We start from the raw sequence: 21,035 nt of genomic DNA, 5'->3' as shown, positions 1-21,035 counted from the left end.
GAGGGGTGCAGATGTAATTTTATCAGAGGAGAGGCAAACAGCAGATGCGGGACTTAGTGATCATTTGCACGTTTGTTCTTTAAGCCCCGAAGAATTTCAGCACTGCTCATCTTCTTGAGGTCACTAGAACTAGGAATATTGCATTAAAGAAATGGTAACTACCCTGTTTTCTCTAAGCGGCTGTTGTCTTAGAAGTTCTCGGCCTTCCGATAGCTTTGCCTCTAAAAGGAGTTGCACTGAGGTGGCATTTGTAATAGGCACTATATCCTCAAGTTTGGGACACTGCTGTTCAAGCTTCAGTTGAACTGGGATTTTGTTAGTTATCTTCAGAAAGAGGAAACATAAAGTTGCTAACGTAGCCTATATACATTTAAAAAGTGTTTTCTATAGTCTTCTTTATTGGGAATGCAGTTTTAAAACTAAGTAAGCCAGTGGCCAAAGGAATGGATTTGTGAGTCCTTGAAGACAGAAATGTAAAGACTAGCTTATGACAGTAGATGCTGTGCTTCTAGAAAAAGGGCAGGATACCAAAATATTCCTGATACGAATATGGTAGGGAGAGGAGACAGATGATTTACTGTTGCTTACTTTTCCTAATGTGATGGAGACAGAATAAGGCTCAGTAAAAAAGAGCCAAAACTACATGATGCAGACTTTGTCCCTGGGTCCATTCAAGTTTGTAGGCGTGTCTCCAGAAGTCACTTGCCTCTCTCTGCGGCCATCCACACACACTCATCAGCCCCAGGAAGTCAGCACAATTGGGAAGCTCAATGCAGAAAGCATTTAAGGACGGATCAAACCAGAGCTTGAACCAGACCCTCACAACAAGCATTTCTGTAAGCAGGAGCTTCTGAAAGATAGATTCACAACTAGAAAAGAACTATACAAAGTTGAGGGACTTATTTGCCTTCTGTTTTGTTTTTCCTTCCCTGAATAAACTGGCTTAAAAACAACTTTTTTTTCTTTGGGTGGTAAATAGTAGGTATTTATTTGAAATGAAAAAAAAAAAGTACCTGGACTACTGCATTTAATCATGTATTGTAATTGTGTTACTCTACCTTTTTGCATCAGAGACAGATATACAATGAACATTCAGTTATCACAGATTGCACACTAGATAGTAAATCTTCAGGCCTTTTACATAACCACCAAAGAACAGATATTGGATTCTGCAGTATAGTACAAACGTCCACAATCAATCCAGTCTTAGCCAGTATCTTCAATTTACTTCTGTTGCTGTACAAATAATTGGCCATTACTAGGGCTTACAAGTTAATAACAGGACAAAAAAATATACATTGCACTGACACAAAAAGTCAGCTGTGTTAATAGTCATGCAACAAGTAACCAAACTTGCTGAAATTAAAAATACTTTCTAAAAACAGTTTTAACGGCATAAATAGTTTATACACAGTTCATTTACCAAAACAAAATGTATTTAAATGATACAAAGCAAAAATAAGTTTCTACCAACTTTATACATAAGAAAGTGCAAAATAACTTATCTAGAGGGTTTTGCTATTATCCAGACGGATGGCTGCTATGGGCAGCTATTTTCCTCTTCAGAAGCATGACATTACAGTTGCACACTATACACAGACATTAGAATAAATGGGTGGATGGATATATGGATGAATGAACAAATGAGCTACAACGATCAGGCAGGGCCCTGTGAGGTACTCTCAAAGAATACAGGCCACACAAAAGTGGATGTACATGCTGAGAATATGCGTCGGTAAACAAATTTACATGGAACACAGAAAGACATCCAGAGAAACGATTAGTTGATGTATGTGAGTGTACTTGCATGTGTGAGTGGTTTGTGAGTTCTGCATTAGAAAGCAAAAAGAAAAGAAAGTCCACCGAATAAAACAGTTGCCCACAGCACCAGCTGCCAGAGGAAATACTATCATGAGGGTTTTGGTTTCCACCTTCTAGTTATGGAAGTTGTGTCGGAAAGTTTAAAAGTGTTCATCCCATATAACTTCATATTACATAGAGGAATAACCTTTAAGTAACTACATACACACATTCATATATTCAAGTCTTTAAAGAACACCTCTGCCATTGGGTTTGGGGTAAACACGGTTCATAGACACGAGGAGGACGCTTCTTTTAAAAAGTGTAGAATAACACTGCTACAACTCATCTATAGGGCCGGACAGGGGCGAAGCCCACGGTTACGTGATGGCACAATTCCTGCCACTGTTAAACATCCAGCGTTATTTATTAGAATTGAAGTAAGATGGTGGGCAGGGAGGGGTGTGGGGGAGGGGAGTAAGACAGGAAGGAAAACAACACAACTTTTCTTCAAGTGAAAGTATTAATGCCGATAATCCTTTTATTAACAAGTGTATTTGAACTTTTAGAAATGGAAGTGTATTAATCGATTTTGATATGTAATCATAAATAGACTGTAGGCTCAAACCTAGGTAAATAAAGGTTTAAATTTAGTAAGCATAAGGCACTAAAGCAGCCTTTATATTTTCTCTTGGAGACCTAGTTATCAGGAAGAACAAATTTGTTCTTAAGCTGGTTTCAGCCCATTAGGTACAAGGTTACTATTGTACCAATGCCTATTTTTGAATGCATGTGCATATATGTGCATTTTAGTGCATAAGTGTGCCTGTCACCAGGGCCTAAAGATGAAAAGTTGGGAAAGCCAGAGCCACTGTCCTTTGTATGATACCTCCATGAGCATGTGAAGGTCTGTCCTTCCTTGCTTGGGCCATAAATACTTCTACATTTTTTTTCAAATCACAGGGCTTTTAGAATTGTTCATAATATTATCACTAAATATCTGAAAATGTTAAAATCTAGATTAGTTGTTTCATTTGTTTTATATATATATACACATATATATATGTACATAACACACATTTAAAAAAATCCCACCACCAAAGCCTTTTTGTCTGTAAACTAAACTTCTCGCTTAGCCCCAACCAGCTTTAGTCTCCCTGGATTTGTGTGTTCTGTATCCAACTAGTAGAACAAATTAAATAACTAAATATTAAAATACTGTAATTATATTCATAGCAAAAACAAAAAAATAGACATTGATACAGTATAAATCTCACTGTTTTCAGGTAGATGGCATTAAATGGTAAAGGTTAATTATAAGCAGTTCTGACATGATCCAGTTTTACAACAAGGTTTATACGTTAATTCTGTACACTTTTTTCATGTTTTACCCTTTTTTGAAAATAAGCTATAGTAGAACATTAGTGTCACCAAAGACACATACTTATTATGTTCTATGCAAGAGAAGCTAATTTGGGTTACATGCAAAAATATTTCCATTAGTTGAGGCAGGGCTGTTTCCTGCATTGCATCAATCACGTGACCACCGACCGCTATGCAATGCTACGAAGTTACGCTATGGCCACACAGCAGTCCGGACAGAAGTTTACAAGGGGCCTTAGGACACTGGAACAACACTGAGGTGGCACACGGCCAGGTGCAAGATGCCCAGCTATTTCCAGGCTATCTCATGGCAGGACTCTTATTCTCCCACACTGTTTCCTAAAGAAGGTCCACATTATTTTGGTTACTAGCCTAGTTTAAGTGGAGATACTGTGGGCAACTTGAAAGAAAGGACATCGGGCACAGAGGCTGGGTTTGAAAGAAGGGAAAAAAGACCACAGATAATGTCTTTGAGGATTTAAAAAACATTTATAATTAATTTGTGAGAGATGTCAGACAAACCGTAAGTAAGTAGTTCACTGAGTTAGTGGTTTAGTTTGAAGTCTCATGTTACAGACAGTTAAGTCCTTATTTAGAAAAAAAGGCCTTTATACCTATTTACAATATACACAGTTACTTGCAAAGAAGTCAGATTTACAACCATTTTCTAAAAGCCTTTTTTTTTGTTGTTGGTGGTGGTTTTTCCAAATAAGGATGAGTAGATCTATAAAAATGAGACGCAAGAAAAGACAGTTAATATGCGAGGATTTTCTCTTGGAGACAGCTACTGGTAACAGGGAGAATCGGATATTGGAAGAGTCGCTCCTAGGAACCACCTTCTGTTCTTCTTGTGCTGTTCACCCGAACAGTGTCTGCCCCATTACTGCACTCTACACCCGCTTGTTCACTGATCCCTTTGAATTCAACGCTTCAAACACGTGGCATGAAGAGAGGCATAAATGGAGACTGTTCTGATGCCTTCTGAGCTGTGAGCCGTGCCAGGAATCGGGAAGGGGGTCTATGGACCGCGGTCTGCAATCGGCTTGTTGAATCTTCAACAATTCCGAGGCCCATCCTCTGAACCCCTCTCATGCTGTAAATTGTAGTAACAGTTCTGACACACGCGCACCGGGGATGAGATTTTCAAGCGTTTGATTTCTGACTGAAACCGACTGCACCTAAGGGAAAGGCAAAATCAAGTAGTTACAGGTACTCTCCGTGGTTGATCATGGCATTGAGAAATACAAACTTAAGAATTGAACAGAAAGCCTGTGCTATAAAGCCAAAGACCTACTGGTTTGTGTCGTGTGGTTGACCTAGGACCAAAACAACCTGCCATATTATTTGTTTCCATCTATGAAGAAAAGTAATATTGAACCAAGAAAAGCTATATGCTTGACTGGAGAGAATTTCCTTTTTTTTTTTTTAAAGTTAAGATTTTCCTACAGGGTGAAGCCAAGGGGTCTAACCAGCTGTGAGGCCATTCTTCCTGTGTGACTGGTTCTCACGCCCTATGAACTTGGGAGGGAAGCCCGTGTCTTTACTTGGAGCTTGCCTTTTTTCTCGTGGCAGAAGATTTACTACTCGTTTTAAAAGACTCTTACGTCACTATCAAGTTCCTTTGGGCTTTTAAACACCCCGTGATCCACTCCTCAGTCATTTCTTGAACAGTAGTTTGGCTTTTCTGTCTAGTCCAATTGTTCTCATTTTCTGTTTATCCTGACAGAATTCCTTGAAGAAGACTCTACTTACGAGGTGTTCAAATTCTTTAAAAAGTATTCCTATTCCTGGAATAAAGCAGGGTATGACCTTGGATGTGGCATTTAATCACTTTCAGCTTGCCTTTTCACAAGACTGAAATAGAGAATTGTATTTCATCCATTAATCTACCAGTAAAGGTGTCCAGGGAATAACTGAAGTGCCACCAGCGTTAGGAGTTTAAAGGGCTGTTCTTGGACTTTGAGGAGACACTCAGAAGCGCTAGGCCCCGCCCAGACAGCTCTTCCTTCCATGCCTGCTCTATCATAATCAATCACTGTTAGCTGGTTGTTCAAATAAAACCTCCATCTAACATCTGATAGCAATGGAAAATTTAAAGAACTAACTACCTTTAAACAATATTTTGAAAATTAAACACTTCAAAGAACAATGTGTGCCAGTGTACAAATGGGGTGTTGACTACCACAAATTCCTAGATTACTAGGTTTTATAGAGTGTGCTTCTCAAAGCACAGAACCACAAGACAGAATCCTCTGCCAATCTCATAGAAAGTCCCATAAGGCATAATGGCTGGCACCGACATTGTGGCTACTTGATCTTGAATCAGACTTCCCAAGAAAAAGGTTTAAGGTATTAATTTGGAAAATAAAAACAAAAAAACCAAACCAAAACAAAAAAAAAAAAAGCTATAATTACACCTTTTACTGAACACCTGTATTGCCAGACTCCACACTTGGTGTTTCGTAAAACTCATGCACGTGATTTCACTGAATTCTCTCAACACCTCTACGAGGAGAGGTAGAATTATCCACATTTTTACAGATGAAAAATATGCTCAGAGAGGGTTAGTAACTTGCCTGAGATGACAGAATGGACAGTAACCCAGTGAGCATTTGGTCAGTGTAAACCCAAAGACCACCGCCTTTTCAATAACTGGCTCAAAAACAATTATCCAGTCCGTGGTTTCTGTGAAAGTATTTCTACAGTAAAACAATGTAAGCCTTAGAGACTTCTGCCTACAGGATCCTTTCCCTTTTCTGTCATGTAAAGTGAGAACTGTACATGCATAGATGGGACCCCAGTGCATGCATAGATGGGACTGTACATGCATAGATGGGACCCCATAGATGGGACCCCAGAAATGGCATCCAAATCAACTATGGGGGGACAACTGGAGATGAGAAAGATCCCCACTACACGCCATACCTCCAAGTATATTCCAAATGTATTTGGATCTAAAACCCTAAGCATGAAAAACAAAACCCCAAAACTTTTAGAAGAAAATAACCAAGGCTGTCTTTATGGTTTCAAGACAGGGAAAGCTTTCTTAAGCCACAAAAAAAGGAAAAATCACAAAAAGTAATAAATGTGATTACAACAAAATTAAAACTTATGAGACGCTCCCTGGGTGGCCCAGTCAGTTAAGCTTCTGACTTCAGTTTAGGTCACGATTTCACGGTTCGTGAGGTCGGGCCCCGTATCGGGCTGTGTGCTAACAGCTCAGAGCCTGGAGCCTGCTTCGGATTCTGTGTTTTCTTCTCTCTCTGCCCCTCTCCCGCTAGTGTTCTGTCTCTCAAAAATAAATAAGCATTAAAAAAACAAAACAAAACCCTTATGTGAAAGAAAAAACGTATATAAAGTGAAAACGTACATCACAGACTGGCGGAAGGTATCTGCAAGATGTAATGAAAGACAAAGAGCCCAGCACATCTAAAGAACTCAAGTGGGGGGGGGAAAAACACCCAAGCAAACCTAAAAGGACGATGGGCCACATCAGCCGAGAGGAAGTGCCAACGCCCTGTAAGCATATGAAAAAAGGGTCCACTTCAGTAGCACTGCAAGTGGAAACCACCAAGCTCTGCTGGCTACTGGCCTGGCAAAAGGGAAAATGTATGGCAACTGCAGGCGTGGGTGAAACCTGGGAGAGCCCGCATATCCTGCCTGAGGTGGCGTCAACCAGCACTGCGGTCCTGGAGAGTGCGTGACATGTGGCAAGACCTAGCGCAGCTCAAGAGCGCGTGTACAATCTGTCATTCTGTCCTGGGGTACCTCCTCTATGGAAACTCCACCGCACATAAAGAGGGCATTTACACAGATGTGAGCTGCAGCGCCGTTCAGAGTATGGGTAAAAGGAAAAGTTCCCATAAGGGCCCATCAAAAGGGAAGTAGATAAACTCTGTATGTCCATACAAAAAAATCTAGGACAACAATTAAAATGAAAATATTAGAATAGTTATTTACATGAGTGACTTCAAAAACAATGTTGAGTAAGAAAAGGGAAGTTTAGGGAAGGTACAGAGAGTATGCTGTATTTATGTAAAACGGAAAACACATGGTGGTTTTTATGGAGACAACATGCGCTCAAAGTATAAGACACGGAGAAGTGTGATTGGTAAGAGTGAACATCCATAATGTTTTATATGCAAATCTGATGGAAGAGTAGCACCTTCTATTCTGAGTCATGGGGGACCACGTATTTGTAATGATTATTTCCATATTTTTTAAATGTTTATTTTGAGAGAGAGAATGAATGAATGAATGAATGAATGAATGAATCCCAAGCAGGCTCTGCACTGATACTGCAGAGCCTGACGTGGGGCTCCAACTCACAAACCGTGAGATCATAACCTGAGCTGAAATCAAGAGTTGGATGCTGAATCGGCTGAGCCACCAAGGTGCCCCTCCCTATTTTTCAATATGACAGAAATACTTCACAAATGTGATAAAAAAAAAAAAAAATGAGAAAGTGAAGGCTGGTTTAGGCTGACACAACACTGTGGGGTAGGGACCCTGGAGCAAATCAGAGAAGCTCCATGCAGGGCATAATTAACATCTCATCTTACTTCTGGCAGAAGAGCTGGCCGCAGTTCCTGCAATGGTGCCGTCTTTCTGTGAGAGAGAACCGCACGGAGCAGCCCGAACAGCTGTCACCTCCTTCATCCTTCACCCAGTGGTCAGCAGCAGAACGGCCTGGCTGGTCACTCACAGACCAGCTGAACACTCGGCCTCGACTATCGCCAACGAGGATCCTGCTGTGATCCCTACAGGAGACACGACACGACACGGAGTCACCTCAGGGAAGGCCTCAGCACAGCCATGCGACTGAAAAGCTCTTTCCGTCACTCTTGAGGTTCTCCAGTTTTCCGTGGATGTGTGTGCTGGGGTGGGGGCTGCGTGTATGAAGAGACAAAAACAGAACTGAGCCCCAAATGTGCACTTTCTTCTCAACTCTCTGGATCAAACTTGCCGTAACCTCCAAGAACAGATTTTAAAATCCACACGCTGGCAGGTTTCTTCTTCTGGTTCATCTGTTTAAGCAACATCTGCTACTGCAAACGAAATCTCTTTTCCCCACAGACTGGTCTGGGATGTCTGGGCCTGGGCTAAGCAAATGACTCAGTGGGGAGGAGCGGCTGGAAGGGAATGGCACTTACTTGGAGACGCCCAGGGCGGTGATCTCTGCCGGGTGTGCGTTGTCCTTCCGATCAAAGGCCGTGTGCATAGTTAGCTTACTCCTGAACACCAGCTGACGTTCCCACCGGTACCCTGGAGTGCACAAGTGCAAGACATGACCCACTGAAGTCAGGGTGCTACAACATACGGTCCCACTTCCCAGTAGCTGCTGCGTCAACTTGAAGGTGAAGCACTCTAGCTTAACACTGATAATGGGCCAGCTCAGAGAAGACCTCATTCGAAAAGATAAATGCAGAGATGAGCAGATCTTCAATGCAAGAAGATCGAATTTCTCCAACAGAGGACCTGAGCTCTAACAGGCAAAGCTTGTAACAGGCAAAACCCGCAAATACGGTTTTATTTATTTATCTGTAATGAGTAACTTGACCATTTTCAAAAGCTTTTATGGTTTGTGAATGAATGAAATTTTTGGCGTCAGGTGTTCTTTAAGAAATGCCCAACATATAGTAAATAGAATCTCAAAGTCCATTTCACATAAGAAACTTAAAGGGCTGTCTCTGGGTGGCTGAAGTCACAGGGACAGGCGCAGGGACAGCCAGAGTCCACTGCCTCACTCCACCAACCTGCACACCCCCCACAAAGAGCAAGAAACAGACACCAGACTTCAATTTACCAGGCTTCAATCTGCTGTAATTCCGCACTTCAATGGGATTGGAGTGAGGGTGGTTAAGGGGCCCCTGCAGATGGGCTCTGGCCTGGCCCTCTGAATAGTTCACAAATATGAAGCCATCCTTCTCATCCAGACTGAGCTGGTCAGACCAGCGCCTGGAGTCATCGGAGCCACTGTCAGTGCACCAGACGGCTGTTGCTCTGCAGGAGGCTGCCCGGGGCCGGTGGCTGGTGCTGCTGGGCTGGCTAGGCGTGTCCTTGGGATCCTGGCTGGCGCTCTGCTCCTCTGCTTCTGAATCACTGCTGTCCTCGTCCTGGGCTTCCTGCCCTGGGTAATGCATTGGGAGAATTAGAAAACATACACACACACGCGCACACACACACGTTGTGGTCAGATCCAGCTTTGTCCCACTGGTATTTTTCCTCGACCAGTTAAGACATAATACACAAGATATTTTCAGGTAAGTTTAACAAGAAAAGAAGGGGCACCTGGGTGGCTCAGTGGGTTCAGCGTGTGTCTCCTGATCTCGGCTCAGGTCGTGATCTCACAGTCATGAGATTAAGCCCCATGCCAGGGGAGCCTGCTTGGGATTCTTTCTCTCTCCCTCTCTCGCCCCTCCCCTGCTATCTCTCGCTCTCAAAAATAAATAAATAAATAAATAAATAAATGAATGAATGAATGAATGAATGAATGAATAAATGAATGAATGAATGAATGAATGAAAAGAATAAAAGGAAATAATTCCCAGAATTTTCAGCTAGATTCAATATAGCAAAAGAAAAAAAAAAGGTAGAATTTCTGAGTCCAAAAGAATGCTTTGGCTAAAATTCTTAGCTTGACAATCATTCTTTACCAATCTGGCCAAAACCTGACTCTGTGAATTTCTCAATGCCTGCCACACACTCCCCAGCAAGGTTCGGCTGGGCAGCAAGAACTCCACTCTCCAAGCAGCCCTACTCCTCCTCATGGCTAATCCGCGTGTGCCCTGGCCCTGTGAGACACCTCTTCCCAATCTAAGTGCTTCTCAATGTTACCTGTGGATTCCTTGAACAGCTATATGCCTCTTGTCTTTGAATTCTCACCCCAGACTATTATTTTTGGATAATCTTTCTCTAAGACAGTGGCCAGCTTGCGGGAAGGGGCCCCAAGCACAGTTCCTTCCATATAGCAGTCAGTATAAATGAAAATCTAGATGAATCAATTATTGACGAAAGCTTTAATCCAAGATTTTGTGGGTTTTTTCCTTCTTTCCAGTGTTATGCATTTCCTCAACCCAACTCCCTACTCTCTTGCGATAGAGTCTGCTGGAGGGAAAATTTGTAAGAAATAAAAATATAGAGTTATAAAAAAAGGAGCGCAAGAACAAATGTGCAGCACCAGCCCACTATACATATTTTTTTTGGCAAGACAGTTTGCCTCCCTTGTACTGACACTGGTAGTCTAGTTGGCTAAGTTGGGTGATTTGTTTTTCATTGCAAAGGCTTATAACTATGAGCTTTAAGGTCTTCTTTGACAAGCAGTCTTCGAAATGACTTTGATTTCCAGTGCAACACTGGCTTGCCTTCCCTTTTGCCCAGATAACTGCTCTCAGGCCATGCCACTCCCAAGTTGTTGCAAGTCAATCCTTCCCTGTGGGCAGCTCTTCCCTCTGCCATGCTATCAAACTCTATCCACAGTATGAATCTCTAAAAACAAAGACATAGAAGATAGAAGTATCTCTCCTTCCTGAATGTGACCTCCTTCTTCACCTTGACCTTCTCCTTCCTGAGGTAGACCTCCTCCTTCTACCTCACTTCTTCATCTCATTTTCTCACTTAAAACCTTTGTTAAAGGAAAGGACCCACTTTTCCTTGGACTGCTTAACCCGGCGTCTACACACAACAGGTAACCCCAAATACTTACTGGATTGAACTGAATTTTTATGCCCCCAAACACCCAGAAAACCTTTTTAATGGCGCTTCAATGGACTAGGTAGAAATTTACATGCTTTAAGGTAATACAATCATAAATGCCCTGTCCACTGGATCATGTGTTTTCTGGCAATGAAAGTAGAAACTATTTTCGGCTCACAAAGGGAAGTGATTTATGCCTTTCTGATAAGACTTTCCCCTTAGTAACCCCTTCATTTCATCAAACGCATGCTGAACTCCCAGCGTACAAAAAATTAATCACGGGGAGACAACCTGAAGGTCAAAGTTAAAATCCTGCTCCTTTCCAGGACGTCTCTTGAACCAATCGTTCTAAATCAAAGGAGGGTAACCTCTCTGGAATGGAGCAACCCTAAGCGGATCTCAGCCTGGGTTCACGGCACTGTTTCCAATCATTTCTATCTTCCTTTGGAAAATTTTCAAGTGTTTCACAAATCACAGATAATAAGAGTACAGAGTGCCAGGCTTCAGTCTGAATAAAAGCCCTTCTTCAGCAGGGCTGAAGAGTGGGGATTCTGGTGTGCCTCCATGAATACTTTGCCAACACGATGCCACCCTGACATCCACACTGAGCCTGACAGGCAATGGATAAAACAGGTCTGGGACTGAGGGCCATCTGACTTGTCCACCACTATGTCCCCCAGATCTGTTTTGTATTTTCAGAGCTGAAAGTCCAAGCCTTTGGTACTCTGGGAAGCTAGCAACCATATTTATTATGGGATGAGGAAGCCAACTACAGACACCAGCACACCAAGTACTGACCAGTGAACTGGAGGAACGTTTGCACGCCTGCCCTCCGACTTCACACGCTAGGGGGCAGTCGTGCTTCGGGCAGCAATGCCCCACCAGCCTCAGGCTACTGTTCATGTTGTTCAATGTAAATTTATGCAGAGTGACTTAAAAAAATACGAAAACTATCAAATAATTAAAAAGGACTGAATACCTATTTGTGCTTCTGGACAGTCTTCCTGCATTTCTAGGACTTCAACAGGCTCAGGAGCTGGTGTTTCAGGAACTTGCAAAAATTCCATTCGCCAAAACTGAATTTAAGTATGAGAATAAAAAAGTTAAGCAGCTTAAGGGAACAATTTACATGTTATTGGATGAAGATGAGCTCTTGGGGTTAAGCGGATATCTTCTATTATTATGTATAATTAAATTTCCCTCTATCTTGAAAAATGTGGGAGAGGACTGTGTACACACGGTGCTTCCAGAACTGGGTTCCATGAGATGTTAATGGGTGTTTCGTGGCAGAGGGAAAAGGACTGTGGTCAAGTAAGTTGGAAAAACATGGTTCAACTAAGCACATTTTATTTCCTACAAAAACCTCGGAGAGCCTTGCACACACACCAATATATGGTCTAGGTCTCCAAGAAGGCATGCACTAAGCAGGATCCCCAAGTGTATCTGGCCACGGAGCTTTTCCATAAGGCCTCATGAATGGAGTCATGTGAAACACTGCCACGGAGACAGCGTATGTCGGGGCATGCCTGTCGTCTGAGGCGCAGGGTGTGGTGTGGCGGGGACTGGGAGCCTCGTTTTTCTAAGCCTGTGACTGTGACTACAGGGCAGCAATCAGCCGCCCTGTGCTTTTACAAAGAGCACAATTAAAGAAAAGAGGCACAAAGGAAAATCTCCTGAGACAGAACAACCCAAGCATTTGAAAAGACTGTAAAAGTAAATACTCCGTGGATTAGATTTTCTGCAGAAGTCCCATACAAAGAAACCTTCGAAAAGGATAAACTAGGATTCAGGCAAAATCATCCAGAACTCTAGACAGGTTTTGGACAATGGGAGTCCTCTGAAAGCACTTTCCAGCTCTGTGATTCTCTGCAGAGAAGAAATAGTTCCTGTTTTCCCTAAGAAGCCATCTGAGAGGCCCAAAAGCCAATACTTTTGCAATTTACATTTAGTGATCCACGGTGACAGGGAAACCCTGTTCAAGCGACGTTGGGTCAAGCCGTCCATCCAGGGGTTAGGAGCACTAACAGATTGACTCAATGGGAAGGAAAGGGGCCAAGTCACTGACGTTCCCTGCATCAGAGAACACAGAGGCTGAGGCTTGAGTCTGAGAGTTTGCTCAATGATACTACAACCTGTTCAGGGGGTCTTTCCACCATGGACAGCTTCACAAGCTTCAGGTAAACCGGGGCAGCAAATAGCTAGTGTGTTTCCTCACAGAGGACTTACCCGGACCACGCCATCTGAGTGTCCCGTTACTATGACGTTCTGTGTATCCCACTCGTTCATCTCCGACACGCAGCAGCAGACAATCTGCTGGCTCCTGCCTGTGAACGTGTTCACACTCACGATAGGGTTCCCGTTGATGCTCCACACGTGGATATACGTGCCAGCGCAGGACACGATGTCCCCCTGAGAACGTAAAACAGCCTCTTCACTCTCTTTGCTCCCTGCACATCACATTCTGGGTTCAGAAGCAAAGTAAATCTTCGGCCTAGCTCTCAAAAAACCTTTTAGTTCTTTGATGGGTGACTGGGGAATTTCTGTGCTCGCTGAGCAGCCTCTTAAAGAATTCATGGTGTAGGGGCTGCTGCAGTCGAGGCGATCTCACATGGAGGCAAAGGTAGGAGCCCTGCCACACTCTCAGCTCACGCCCCAGCGCACTGCAGAGTCCTGGCTCGCTCCACAGGAAAGCTGCCTGGAGCCTGAGGAGTTGATGCACTTGTCTGCTGCCTCCTGTCCTTTACAAAATCTATGTATACCTTTCCCCCAGAGGCAGGAATCCACCTCCGCTTAATTTTACAAAATGAATCCAATCGCCAAAACGACCAGGTAGAAGAGAAATCTTTCAGTCTAGAGAGAAGCAGATCTCCCTCTTCAATAAATAAAGATGAAAGATTAGTAACATTGTAACATCCTATTTTATAATTTGTATTCATCTTATTATGAATAAATGAATGGGGGAGGGGATGAGGGAAAAAAAGGAAATTAGAACACAGGTCATTTCTTGGCAAACTGAATAAACCCTTAGAGTCCCTAAGCTGTTAAAACTCAGGTTTTTGTAGGTCCCAAAGACAGAAATGAACAAGCTTTTCCCTTAAACTGTACCAGCTGGGCTGTACCCAATCTGATGAGAATATAACCCAGTACTGCTAAAGGGATTAAAGATACTTCCTGAAGCACCTACTGTGTGTCAGTTAGTGTAGAGGACATTTCACTGCAGCCTTTCAACAACCTGTGAGTCAGCTCTTACTAGTCTTGCTGTAGGGGGATCAAAGTCAAGTGCAAAGAGCTTAAGTGATTTACTTGCCTAACATCACAGGATAAAGATTTGAATCCAGCCCTTTTTGGCCCTGAAACTTATGCACCACACCATGCTGCCTCTCTTATCCCTAAGACAGCTTAGATGTCACAATGCCAGGCACTGACGTTAGAACTGACCTGGTGAATTTCAGTACAACCAGCAGGTACACGAGGACCTACAGAAATAGGAAGATGGTCATCCAAAGCAGGGAGAAACTGGAAGCTGAACAGCAGCATCGACTCAAGAAAAAAGGGAAGGGGGAGCCAAGGGTGGCACGGTGAGGAGGCCTGGGGCCTTCCCAAACCACCCTCTGTGCTGGTCTTGCTGCTGTTCTTTTCCTCCTGCTGCTCTTCTTCTACCAAGACGGCAGAAGCAAAACCCAAAGAAAAGTGAATACTTCGCCAAGCATTGCTGTGTCTACCCGATTCAGCCACTGAACCACCTCTGACAATGAGCGTCAGCAGCTGTGCTTTAATTAACGGCCTCAGTCTCTGCAAGAGACCAGAGGCTGCCGCACCATTCTGCAGCAGGCAAGACTCTCTTGTCGTACTCCAGGGTGCCTCAATTAGAGAGCATTAGAGCAAATCCTGTGGCTATGAGGGCTAAGCATAAGAAGAAGGGCAGTTGCAAGGTCACTTACGCCCAAAATGCAGACTGAAGTAAAGCAGACTTGATACTGGCTTCAAAAACAGAAGAGAAACAGAAATCTTTTTATGCATTACTAAGAGGTTACGAAAGCACCGTAAAAGGAAAAAAATCAAACACATCTGTGGTCTGTGCAGCAACTACTGCAATCCATTGGGTGTATACTTGCTTGGCTAACAACGGACTATAAATAAAATTCTCTGTATTTAAGAACAACTCCAAAACAAAGTCCTCAAAATTAAGCATTTGACTCAGAGCAACAATGCCAGATCAGAGCCATTCTGTTGCACTGATGTTTTCATAAAGCTCTGAGGTACAAAGGTTCGTAGGACCAATCCAAGGTACTATCTAAAAACACCTTACACCTTTGGAGAGGTTGGGTGGCTCAGCTGGTTAAGTGTCTGATTCTTGATTTCAGCTCTGGTCAAAATCTCATGGGTTGTGGGAAAGAGCCCCGAGTTGGTATCTGGGCTGACAGCATGGAGCCTGCTTGGGATTCTCTCTTTCCCTCTCTCTCTACCCCTCTCCCTGGCTCATGCTTACTCTAACTAAATAAAAACTAAAAAAAAAGTAGGGGCCCTGGGTGGCTCAGTCAGTGAAGTGTCTGACTTTAGTTCAGGTCACGATCTCATGGCTTGTGGGTTCCAGCCCTGTGTCGGGCTCAGTGCTGACAGCTCAGAGCCTGGAGCCTACTTCGGATTCTGTGTCTCCCTCTTTCTATGCCCTGCCTCTGCTCAAGCTCTGTCTCTCTCTCTCTCTCAAAAATAAATAAACATTTAAAAAATTAAAACAAAACAAAACACCATACACCTTTCAAATATACGAAAAACTGAATGGACTTTTACCCCTGTGTATACTCCCCACTCATGCCAGGTCTGATTGCTTTTACTATTATCAGACACTATACGTGTCATTCACTAGAACTAAATTTCTTTCTTCTCCTTTTTCTCCGACTACTAGGTATCTGACTAAAAGCATACCACTTAGTATCTTCGGGTGGAAATTAAAGATGGAGCATTCCTCTAAAGCTATCTGTGTGGGTGACGATATGATGTGGCTATGTGGTGTCACACAAGAGGACCCCAAGGCAGTGCTGAGGGTAAGGGAGGGAACGAGCATACACAGCAAAGAATGGTGAGGCTGGGGAGTTCTGGTCAGTCTGCAAGGCCGATTTCTGTATGTGGCATCACCAACACATGACTGTGGTCACTTGTCCCTCAGACACAGAGACCTCAGTCTTTGTATGCCTACCCTTAGCTTCCTCTGCTTCCCCACACATCTTAGCATGACTATCCTCCTCTCACCCCCCCCCCCACGGTCTCCACAGGTGACTCTGAGGCCAGTGCATTTATTTCATGCTGACTCACTTATTTATATATAAAATACTGATTTTTGAGAAGAGATAACATCCTTTAGTAAGTCTGGGATAACTCTGAAAACAATTCCATAACAATTCTGCTCTTGTTTGGTTACCCAAATGTTACCCTTTTCATTTTACATAATAAAGAATTTGTATTTCACGAAGAAAATTTCAACACAATTTTAATATTCTTAACAAATCCTACAAATTCCTTGCTTTTAAAAAAGCCTAGTCTAGAATGTTTTGAACCAAATCTTGCTCTTCAGAGTAGGTAGCAGTGGATTGATTTTAAAACAAAATTATCTGAGTTACAAAGTTTAATATCTGTTCACTTTTTGCATAAATCAAGGAAAACGTAGCAGCATTTATGAGTGCCTATCAAGTTAGAAAACAGAGTCATTTTTTTGTTTGCGTTAGCCACAAATACTTAATCTCCTAACCATAAACCAAGCGGGCAATCGACTACTTACTGTTAATTCATTGATACAAAGAGCAGAGACTGGAGCTCGATGGCCTCGGAGCTGGGTTAGAAACGACAGTTTGTTCAGATCCCAGATGATGCAGGTTCGGTCACGGGACCCGCTGACAATTATGTGATAGGCTAATGATGCTGTGGCACAGGTGACAGTATCAGTGTGGCCGAGTAAGGCCTACAAAGGAGAACAGGAAAAAGCCAGGGTGATCACAGGGACTGTACTCTGTGGGGGCGCTCCAGAAGGTCTTGGATGCACTTAGGAATGACAGGAGCACGTGCCGGGAGCAGCAGCATTTGGAAAGTCTTCATTCTCCTGTGCCAACTAGCTTCGCCTCATCCCACAGGGAATAGAGAGGTCCGGAGGCCTCTGACCTCCATTTTTGCATCACTTGTTTTCTGGCCCTGGGCTAGTATCTTAGAAAGAAGGGAGCATGGCAGCTGCAGTCCAGTCTGGGTTTCTTTGCATCATTTCTACATGGAGATGTATCAGTAATGGCCCCCAAAGTACTGAATTTAAACTGCATTGTTTCTTTTATGCCACCATCTTCTGTTAGTCTAAGGAACTACAATTGAGTGAGTTTCTAAAAAAAACTGCACAAACAGTGAGGACTGCATGGTTATGGTACATGGAAAGATAAAGGGGAAAATGTGGTTCTGATGAGTCTGCTGAACTCCTGTTACTGACCTGGAGACGTGTGTGCCCAAGAGATCCGTCTTCAGACTGGAATAAGAACTTTTGTCTTTGGTTAGAATATGAAGAGAACCAGGACCCAGGGAAATGGCAATGTGGGAGAATGAGCATTTCAGAGAAAAAGATTCAGATTACTGTTAAGAGTTCCTGAGAATTTACTATTTAAATAGTGAGTTGCTTTAAATGTTTTTGTCATACATAAATCCTTTCTGAATTCTTAGATCCCAGAAGGCTGTTTTACATAAGAAGTATCTTCTACTGAGGGATTATTGGCTGGTCCAGGAGCTTCAGAGCCTATTTTCTAAACTGAAAATATTGTAAGCAAGAGAGTTTGGATAGCTGACTACACTGTCAACCTTGTATTTGTTCTTGTTGATACTATGTATTTTTTTTATGTGGCCTACCTTTAGACTCTGCAACTAACGAAGTTTCCTACCTATACACATGACTGGTGGTGTCAGTACAAGGGGTTCCACTCTTTCCACAGATATTTAAGACACCACTGTCCAGGTCAGGCTTTAAAACAGCTTTGGAGGCACACAAAACTGAATTCACATCCTGGTTTTACCTCTAAATGTGACTTGGGCCTGTGTCTTAACCTCATCAAGCAGTGGTATTTTCAGGGGTAAACAGGGATTATAAACTACATTGTAGAATTGTGAGGACTGGAGTTTTACATTTTTAAACACCCAGTACAATGCTCTGAACATAACAGATACTCAATAAATGACAGATATTACTGTTACACTGCCTTTCAAATTTGTATCCTAAAATACACTTAGGTGTATACTGCATTAAAAAAAGCTTTATGGCAAACTCAGCAACAAAACAATTATTAAAAGATGATGGCTTAATTATAAAAGGTTTCTTGCTTTAAGAAAAATTTTATGAGAGCCAGTACATAACAAGTAATCAAATGATAAGTGAGGCAAGAGAAAAATAAAAGAATCCAAGAGTTACTAGTTCAGCTGAATGGAAATCACCCAGAAAGAAAATTAATATGAATCAATAATAGCAAATTTAATTTGGTTTGGAAAAATGCAATTTATATACAATACCGTTGACTCTGAACAACATGGGGATTAGGGGTGCTGACTTCTGACACAGTCAAAAATCTGTGTATACCTTCTGACTCCCCAAAAACGTAATTACTAACAGCATACTCTTGACTGGAAGCTTCATTGATAACATAAACATTTGATCAACAGATATTTTGTATGTTATATGTATTTCATTCTTACAATAAGGTAAGCAAGAGAAGAAAATATTAAGCAAGTCATAAGAAGGGGTGCCTGGGTAGCTCAGTTGGTTGAGCATCTGACTCTTGATTTCAGCTCAGGTCATGGTTTCATGGTTGTGAGATGGATCCCCATGCTGAGCATGGAGCCTGCTAGGGATTCTCTCTCTGCCTCTCTCTCTGCCCCTCCCCTGCTTGCGCATGCACAAAATAAACAAACATTAAAAAATGTTTCTCAAGATAGACATTAAAAATAAAATCATCAGGAAAAGAAATTACATTTACAGCACTCTATTGGGTTTACCGAAAACCGTCTGTATATACGTGGGCCAGGGAACTTCAAAGCTGTGTTGTTCAAGGCTCCAATATATTATACTTAAATGTATTAAAAAATTTATTACCTAAAGACGGCTTGCTTCAGATTTTAAAAAAGGACCAGCTTAGATCATTTTTAGAAACAGTATCTTCTGATTTCATTTCCTTTTTTTTTTTTTTTCAAAAACCATCTCTAACAAAAGAACATGTATTTTTTTGGTTTTGTCCTTTATATCTGAAGCACCCTGGAATTAAGGAAGCTTGGTAGTTTCTCTAAGGTGCAGGCAGCCGAGATGGAACATGCCTGTCTTCCATTTGTTACCTGCTTGAGAGTGAGGGTCTTAGCCTTTTCTTTCGAGGTGCCCATCTCCCAGACACACACCACTGTGCTCGTTCCACCTGTGATGACCAGCTTGGGGTTGGGGCAGATTGCACAGAGAATCTGGCCCCACTCAGACAGACACTCGTAAACAGTCACTACCTGTAAAATAAAACAGACGTGAGACACACATGCTATCAAGAACCACAAACTTCTGAATCACAAGGAGCGCAATGGGTGAAGGAGAACCCCTACGTGGGTACCTCAAAGGCAAATGCCCGTGTACATTCTGGGCTGGATTCCCGTTAGCAACATTTCCACTGAGGCTCCACCCTGAACTGCCCCTATAGTCTCCTAACTGCAGCTGCTGTTAGAAACCATAACAAAAAGGCCTTTGCTTATAGTGGGTGTCCAGTTAGTCCAGTCCAGTAAAATGATGTTCTGATTATGTGATGCTGTGTGCGATTCAGGGGACAACCTGATAGAAAGATGTGTTTGCTGTATCCAGTTGGAGGTAAGTGGAAATCACAAGTGCTGCTGTTTAATGAGAATGCTAACTAAATGGAATCGTGTCACAGTGCAATACACAGACTTGCGCAAACTAGATCCCTCCTGAATGCAGAGAGTGAGCACAGGGCACTGATACTACGGGACAGGTTTCATATCAGTCATTTAAGAGTACAGAAGTGGTAAGTGGGCCAGATAATGATCCCACCAAAAAGCGGCTCTTTTAGTTGTCAGCAATGTTGAATACCTGGCTGCCTAGGACCTCCTGGAGGAATTCTTTGAGTGGGAGGGAAACCGCTAGAGCCTGGTACACAACTTTTCAAAGGAGACTTGCTCTGTAGGAAACATATCTTTGTCCACTACCTCCTTTATCCTGATCCGATGCAGCAAAGCTCTCCCTTCCTCTGGGCTCTGGAAGAGCAGCTGACTAGCCCTGGGCTTGGGCTCTTCCCACCCAGTTCAAGCAGGATATCCAAACCACAAAAGAGCAAGATTAAATGAGCAAGAAACAATGCAAACCTTGTCTGACTCATAGGTTCCCAGCCTGCAGCTGAGGTCTGCATAGCCCCAAGCGAAAGTTTTGTTCCAGGTTGGTGGGATAAGAACCTTATTCTGTTCTACTGCAAGAATGCCTTTATCTGTACACACTATTTGTCCCACAGGTTCTTTAAGTTCTATAAAAAACAAATCAACAGATTAGAATGGGGACAAGGAAAATGAACCTTGTAATCCCATATATAGGAGATCGTTATCTTAAATACCACAAATCAAGCATCCTGACACAGACATTAGGACAAAATGACCTTAGAGGAGGAGCTTGGCTTTTGAGTCTTTTTGCTGGGTGGCCAGTCAACTGGGACAGGTGCTGCAGGACTTCCTTCCAGCCCTCCTATCTCCTGACACTCTTGGGTTTGGCTCCTACCAGTCAGCCTGTCTTCTGCACGGAGTAACCTGGGATGCTCTTCAGAATGCCATTCGAAGACCTTCAACCAAACTTGGCCTTCAGCACCTCCAGCCTTAGACTGGTGATACCCAGCCTTAGACTTCCTGGTCCCCCAAGAGGCCCGACTCCCTGCTCTGCACTGGAATACTGCTGAGCCCACCAGTGCTCTAGAACTGTCACTGGCAGTGAGTGGAGCTGGCACAGGGCAGTCTGGGTAATGAGTCAAAATGGCATAGAGCTGGTAGCCTAACCAACTAACCAGAATCTGATGCTCCATTTTTTGGATCTGTGTAACAGTGACAACTATTACGATGCAAAAACATTTTTTCATTCTAAGGGGAAAAATATCTACTTGAATAAGTAC

At 42.8% G+C, this 21,035-nt stretch overlaps 1 protein-coding gene across 15 annotated transcripts in view; it reads right to left on the bottom strand.

The window, feature by feature from the left end:
* Positions 1–1,022: 1,022 nt before the first annotated feature.
* Positions 1,023–21,035, bottom strand: part of WDFY3 (WD repeat and FYVE domain containing 3) — a 277,574-nt gene continuing 257,561 nt past the window's right edge. For all 15 annotated transcript variants that reach the window (XM_086704669.1, XM_086704671.1, XM_086704668.1 and 12 more), the window contains 9 exons: positions 20,248–20,402; positions 19,225–19,383; positions 16,655–16,834; positions 13,105–13,287; positions 11,858–11,954; positions 8,990–9,313; positions 8,337–8,448; positions 7,746–7,943; positions 1,023–4,361 (listed from right to left, as the gene is read on the bottom strand). In XM_086704669.1, the coding sequence (XP_086560795.1) occupies positions 4,238–4,361; positions 7,746–7,943; positions 8,337–8,448; positions 8,990–9,313; positions 11,858–11,954; positions 13,105–13,287; positions 16,655–16,834; positions 19,225–19,383; positions 20,248–20,402 (1,532 nt within the window). In that variant the 3' untranslated portion in view covers positions 1,023–4,237. The remainder of the gene's footprint in view (positions 4,362–7,745; positions 7,944–8,336; positions 8,449–8,989; positions 9,314–11,857; positions 11,955–13,104; positions 13,288–16,654; positions 16,835–19,224; positions 19,384–20,247; positions 20,403–21,035) is intronic.

Source organism: Puma concolor, chromosome B1 (assembly GCF_028749965.1).
Source record: "Puma concolor isolate L17-30 chromosome B1, mPumCon1.1.hap2, whole genome shotgun sequence".
Lineage (NCBI taxonomy): Eukaryota > Metazoa > Chordata > Mammalia > Carnivora > Felidae > Puma > Puma concolor.
The sequence above is the reverse complement of the archived record's forward strand: the minus strand, read 5'-3'. Positions and strand labels throughout refer to the sequence as shown.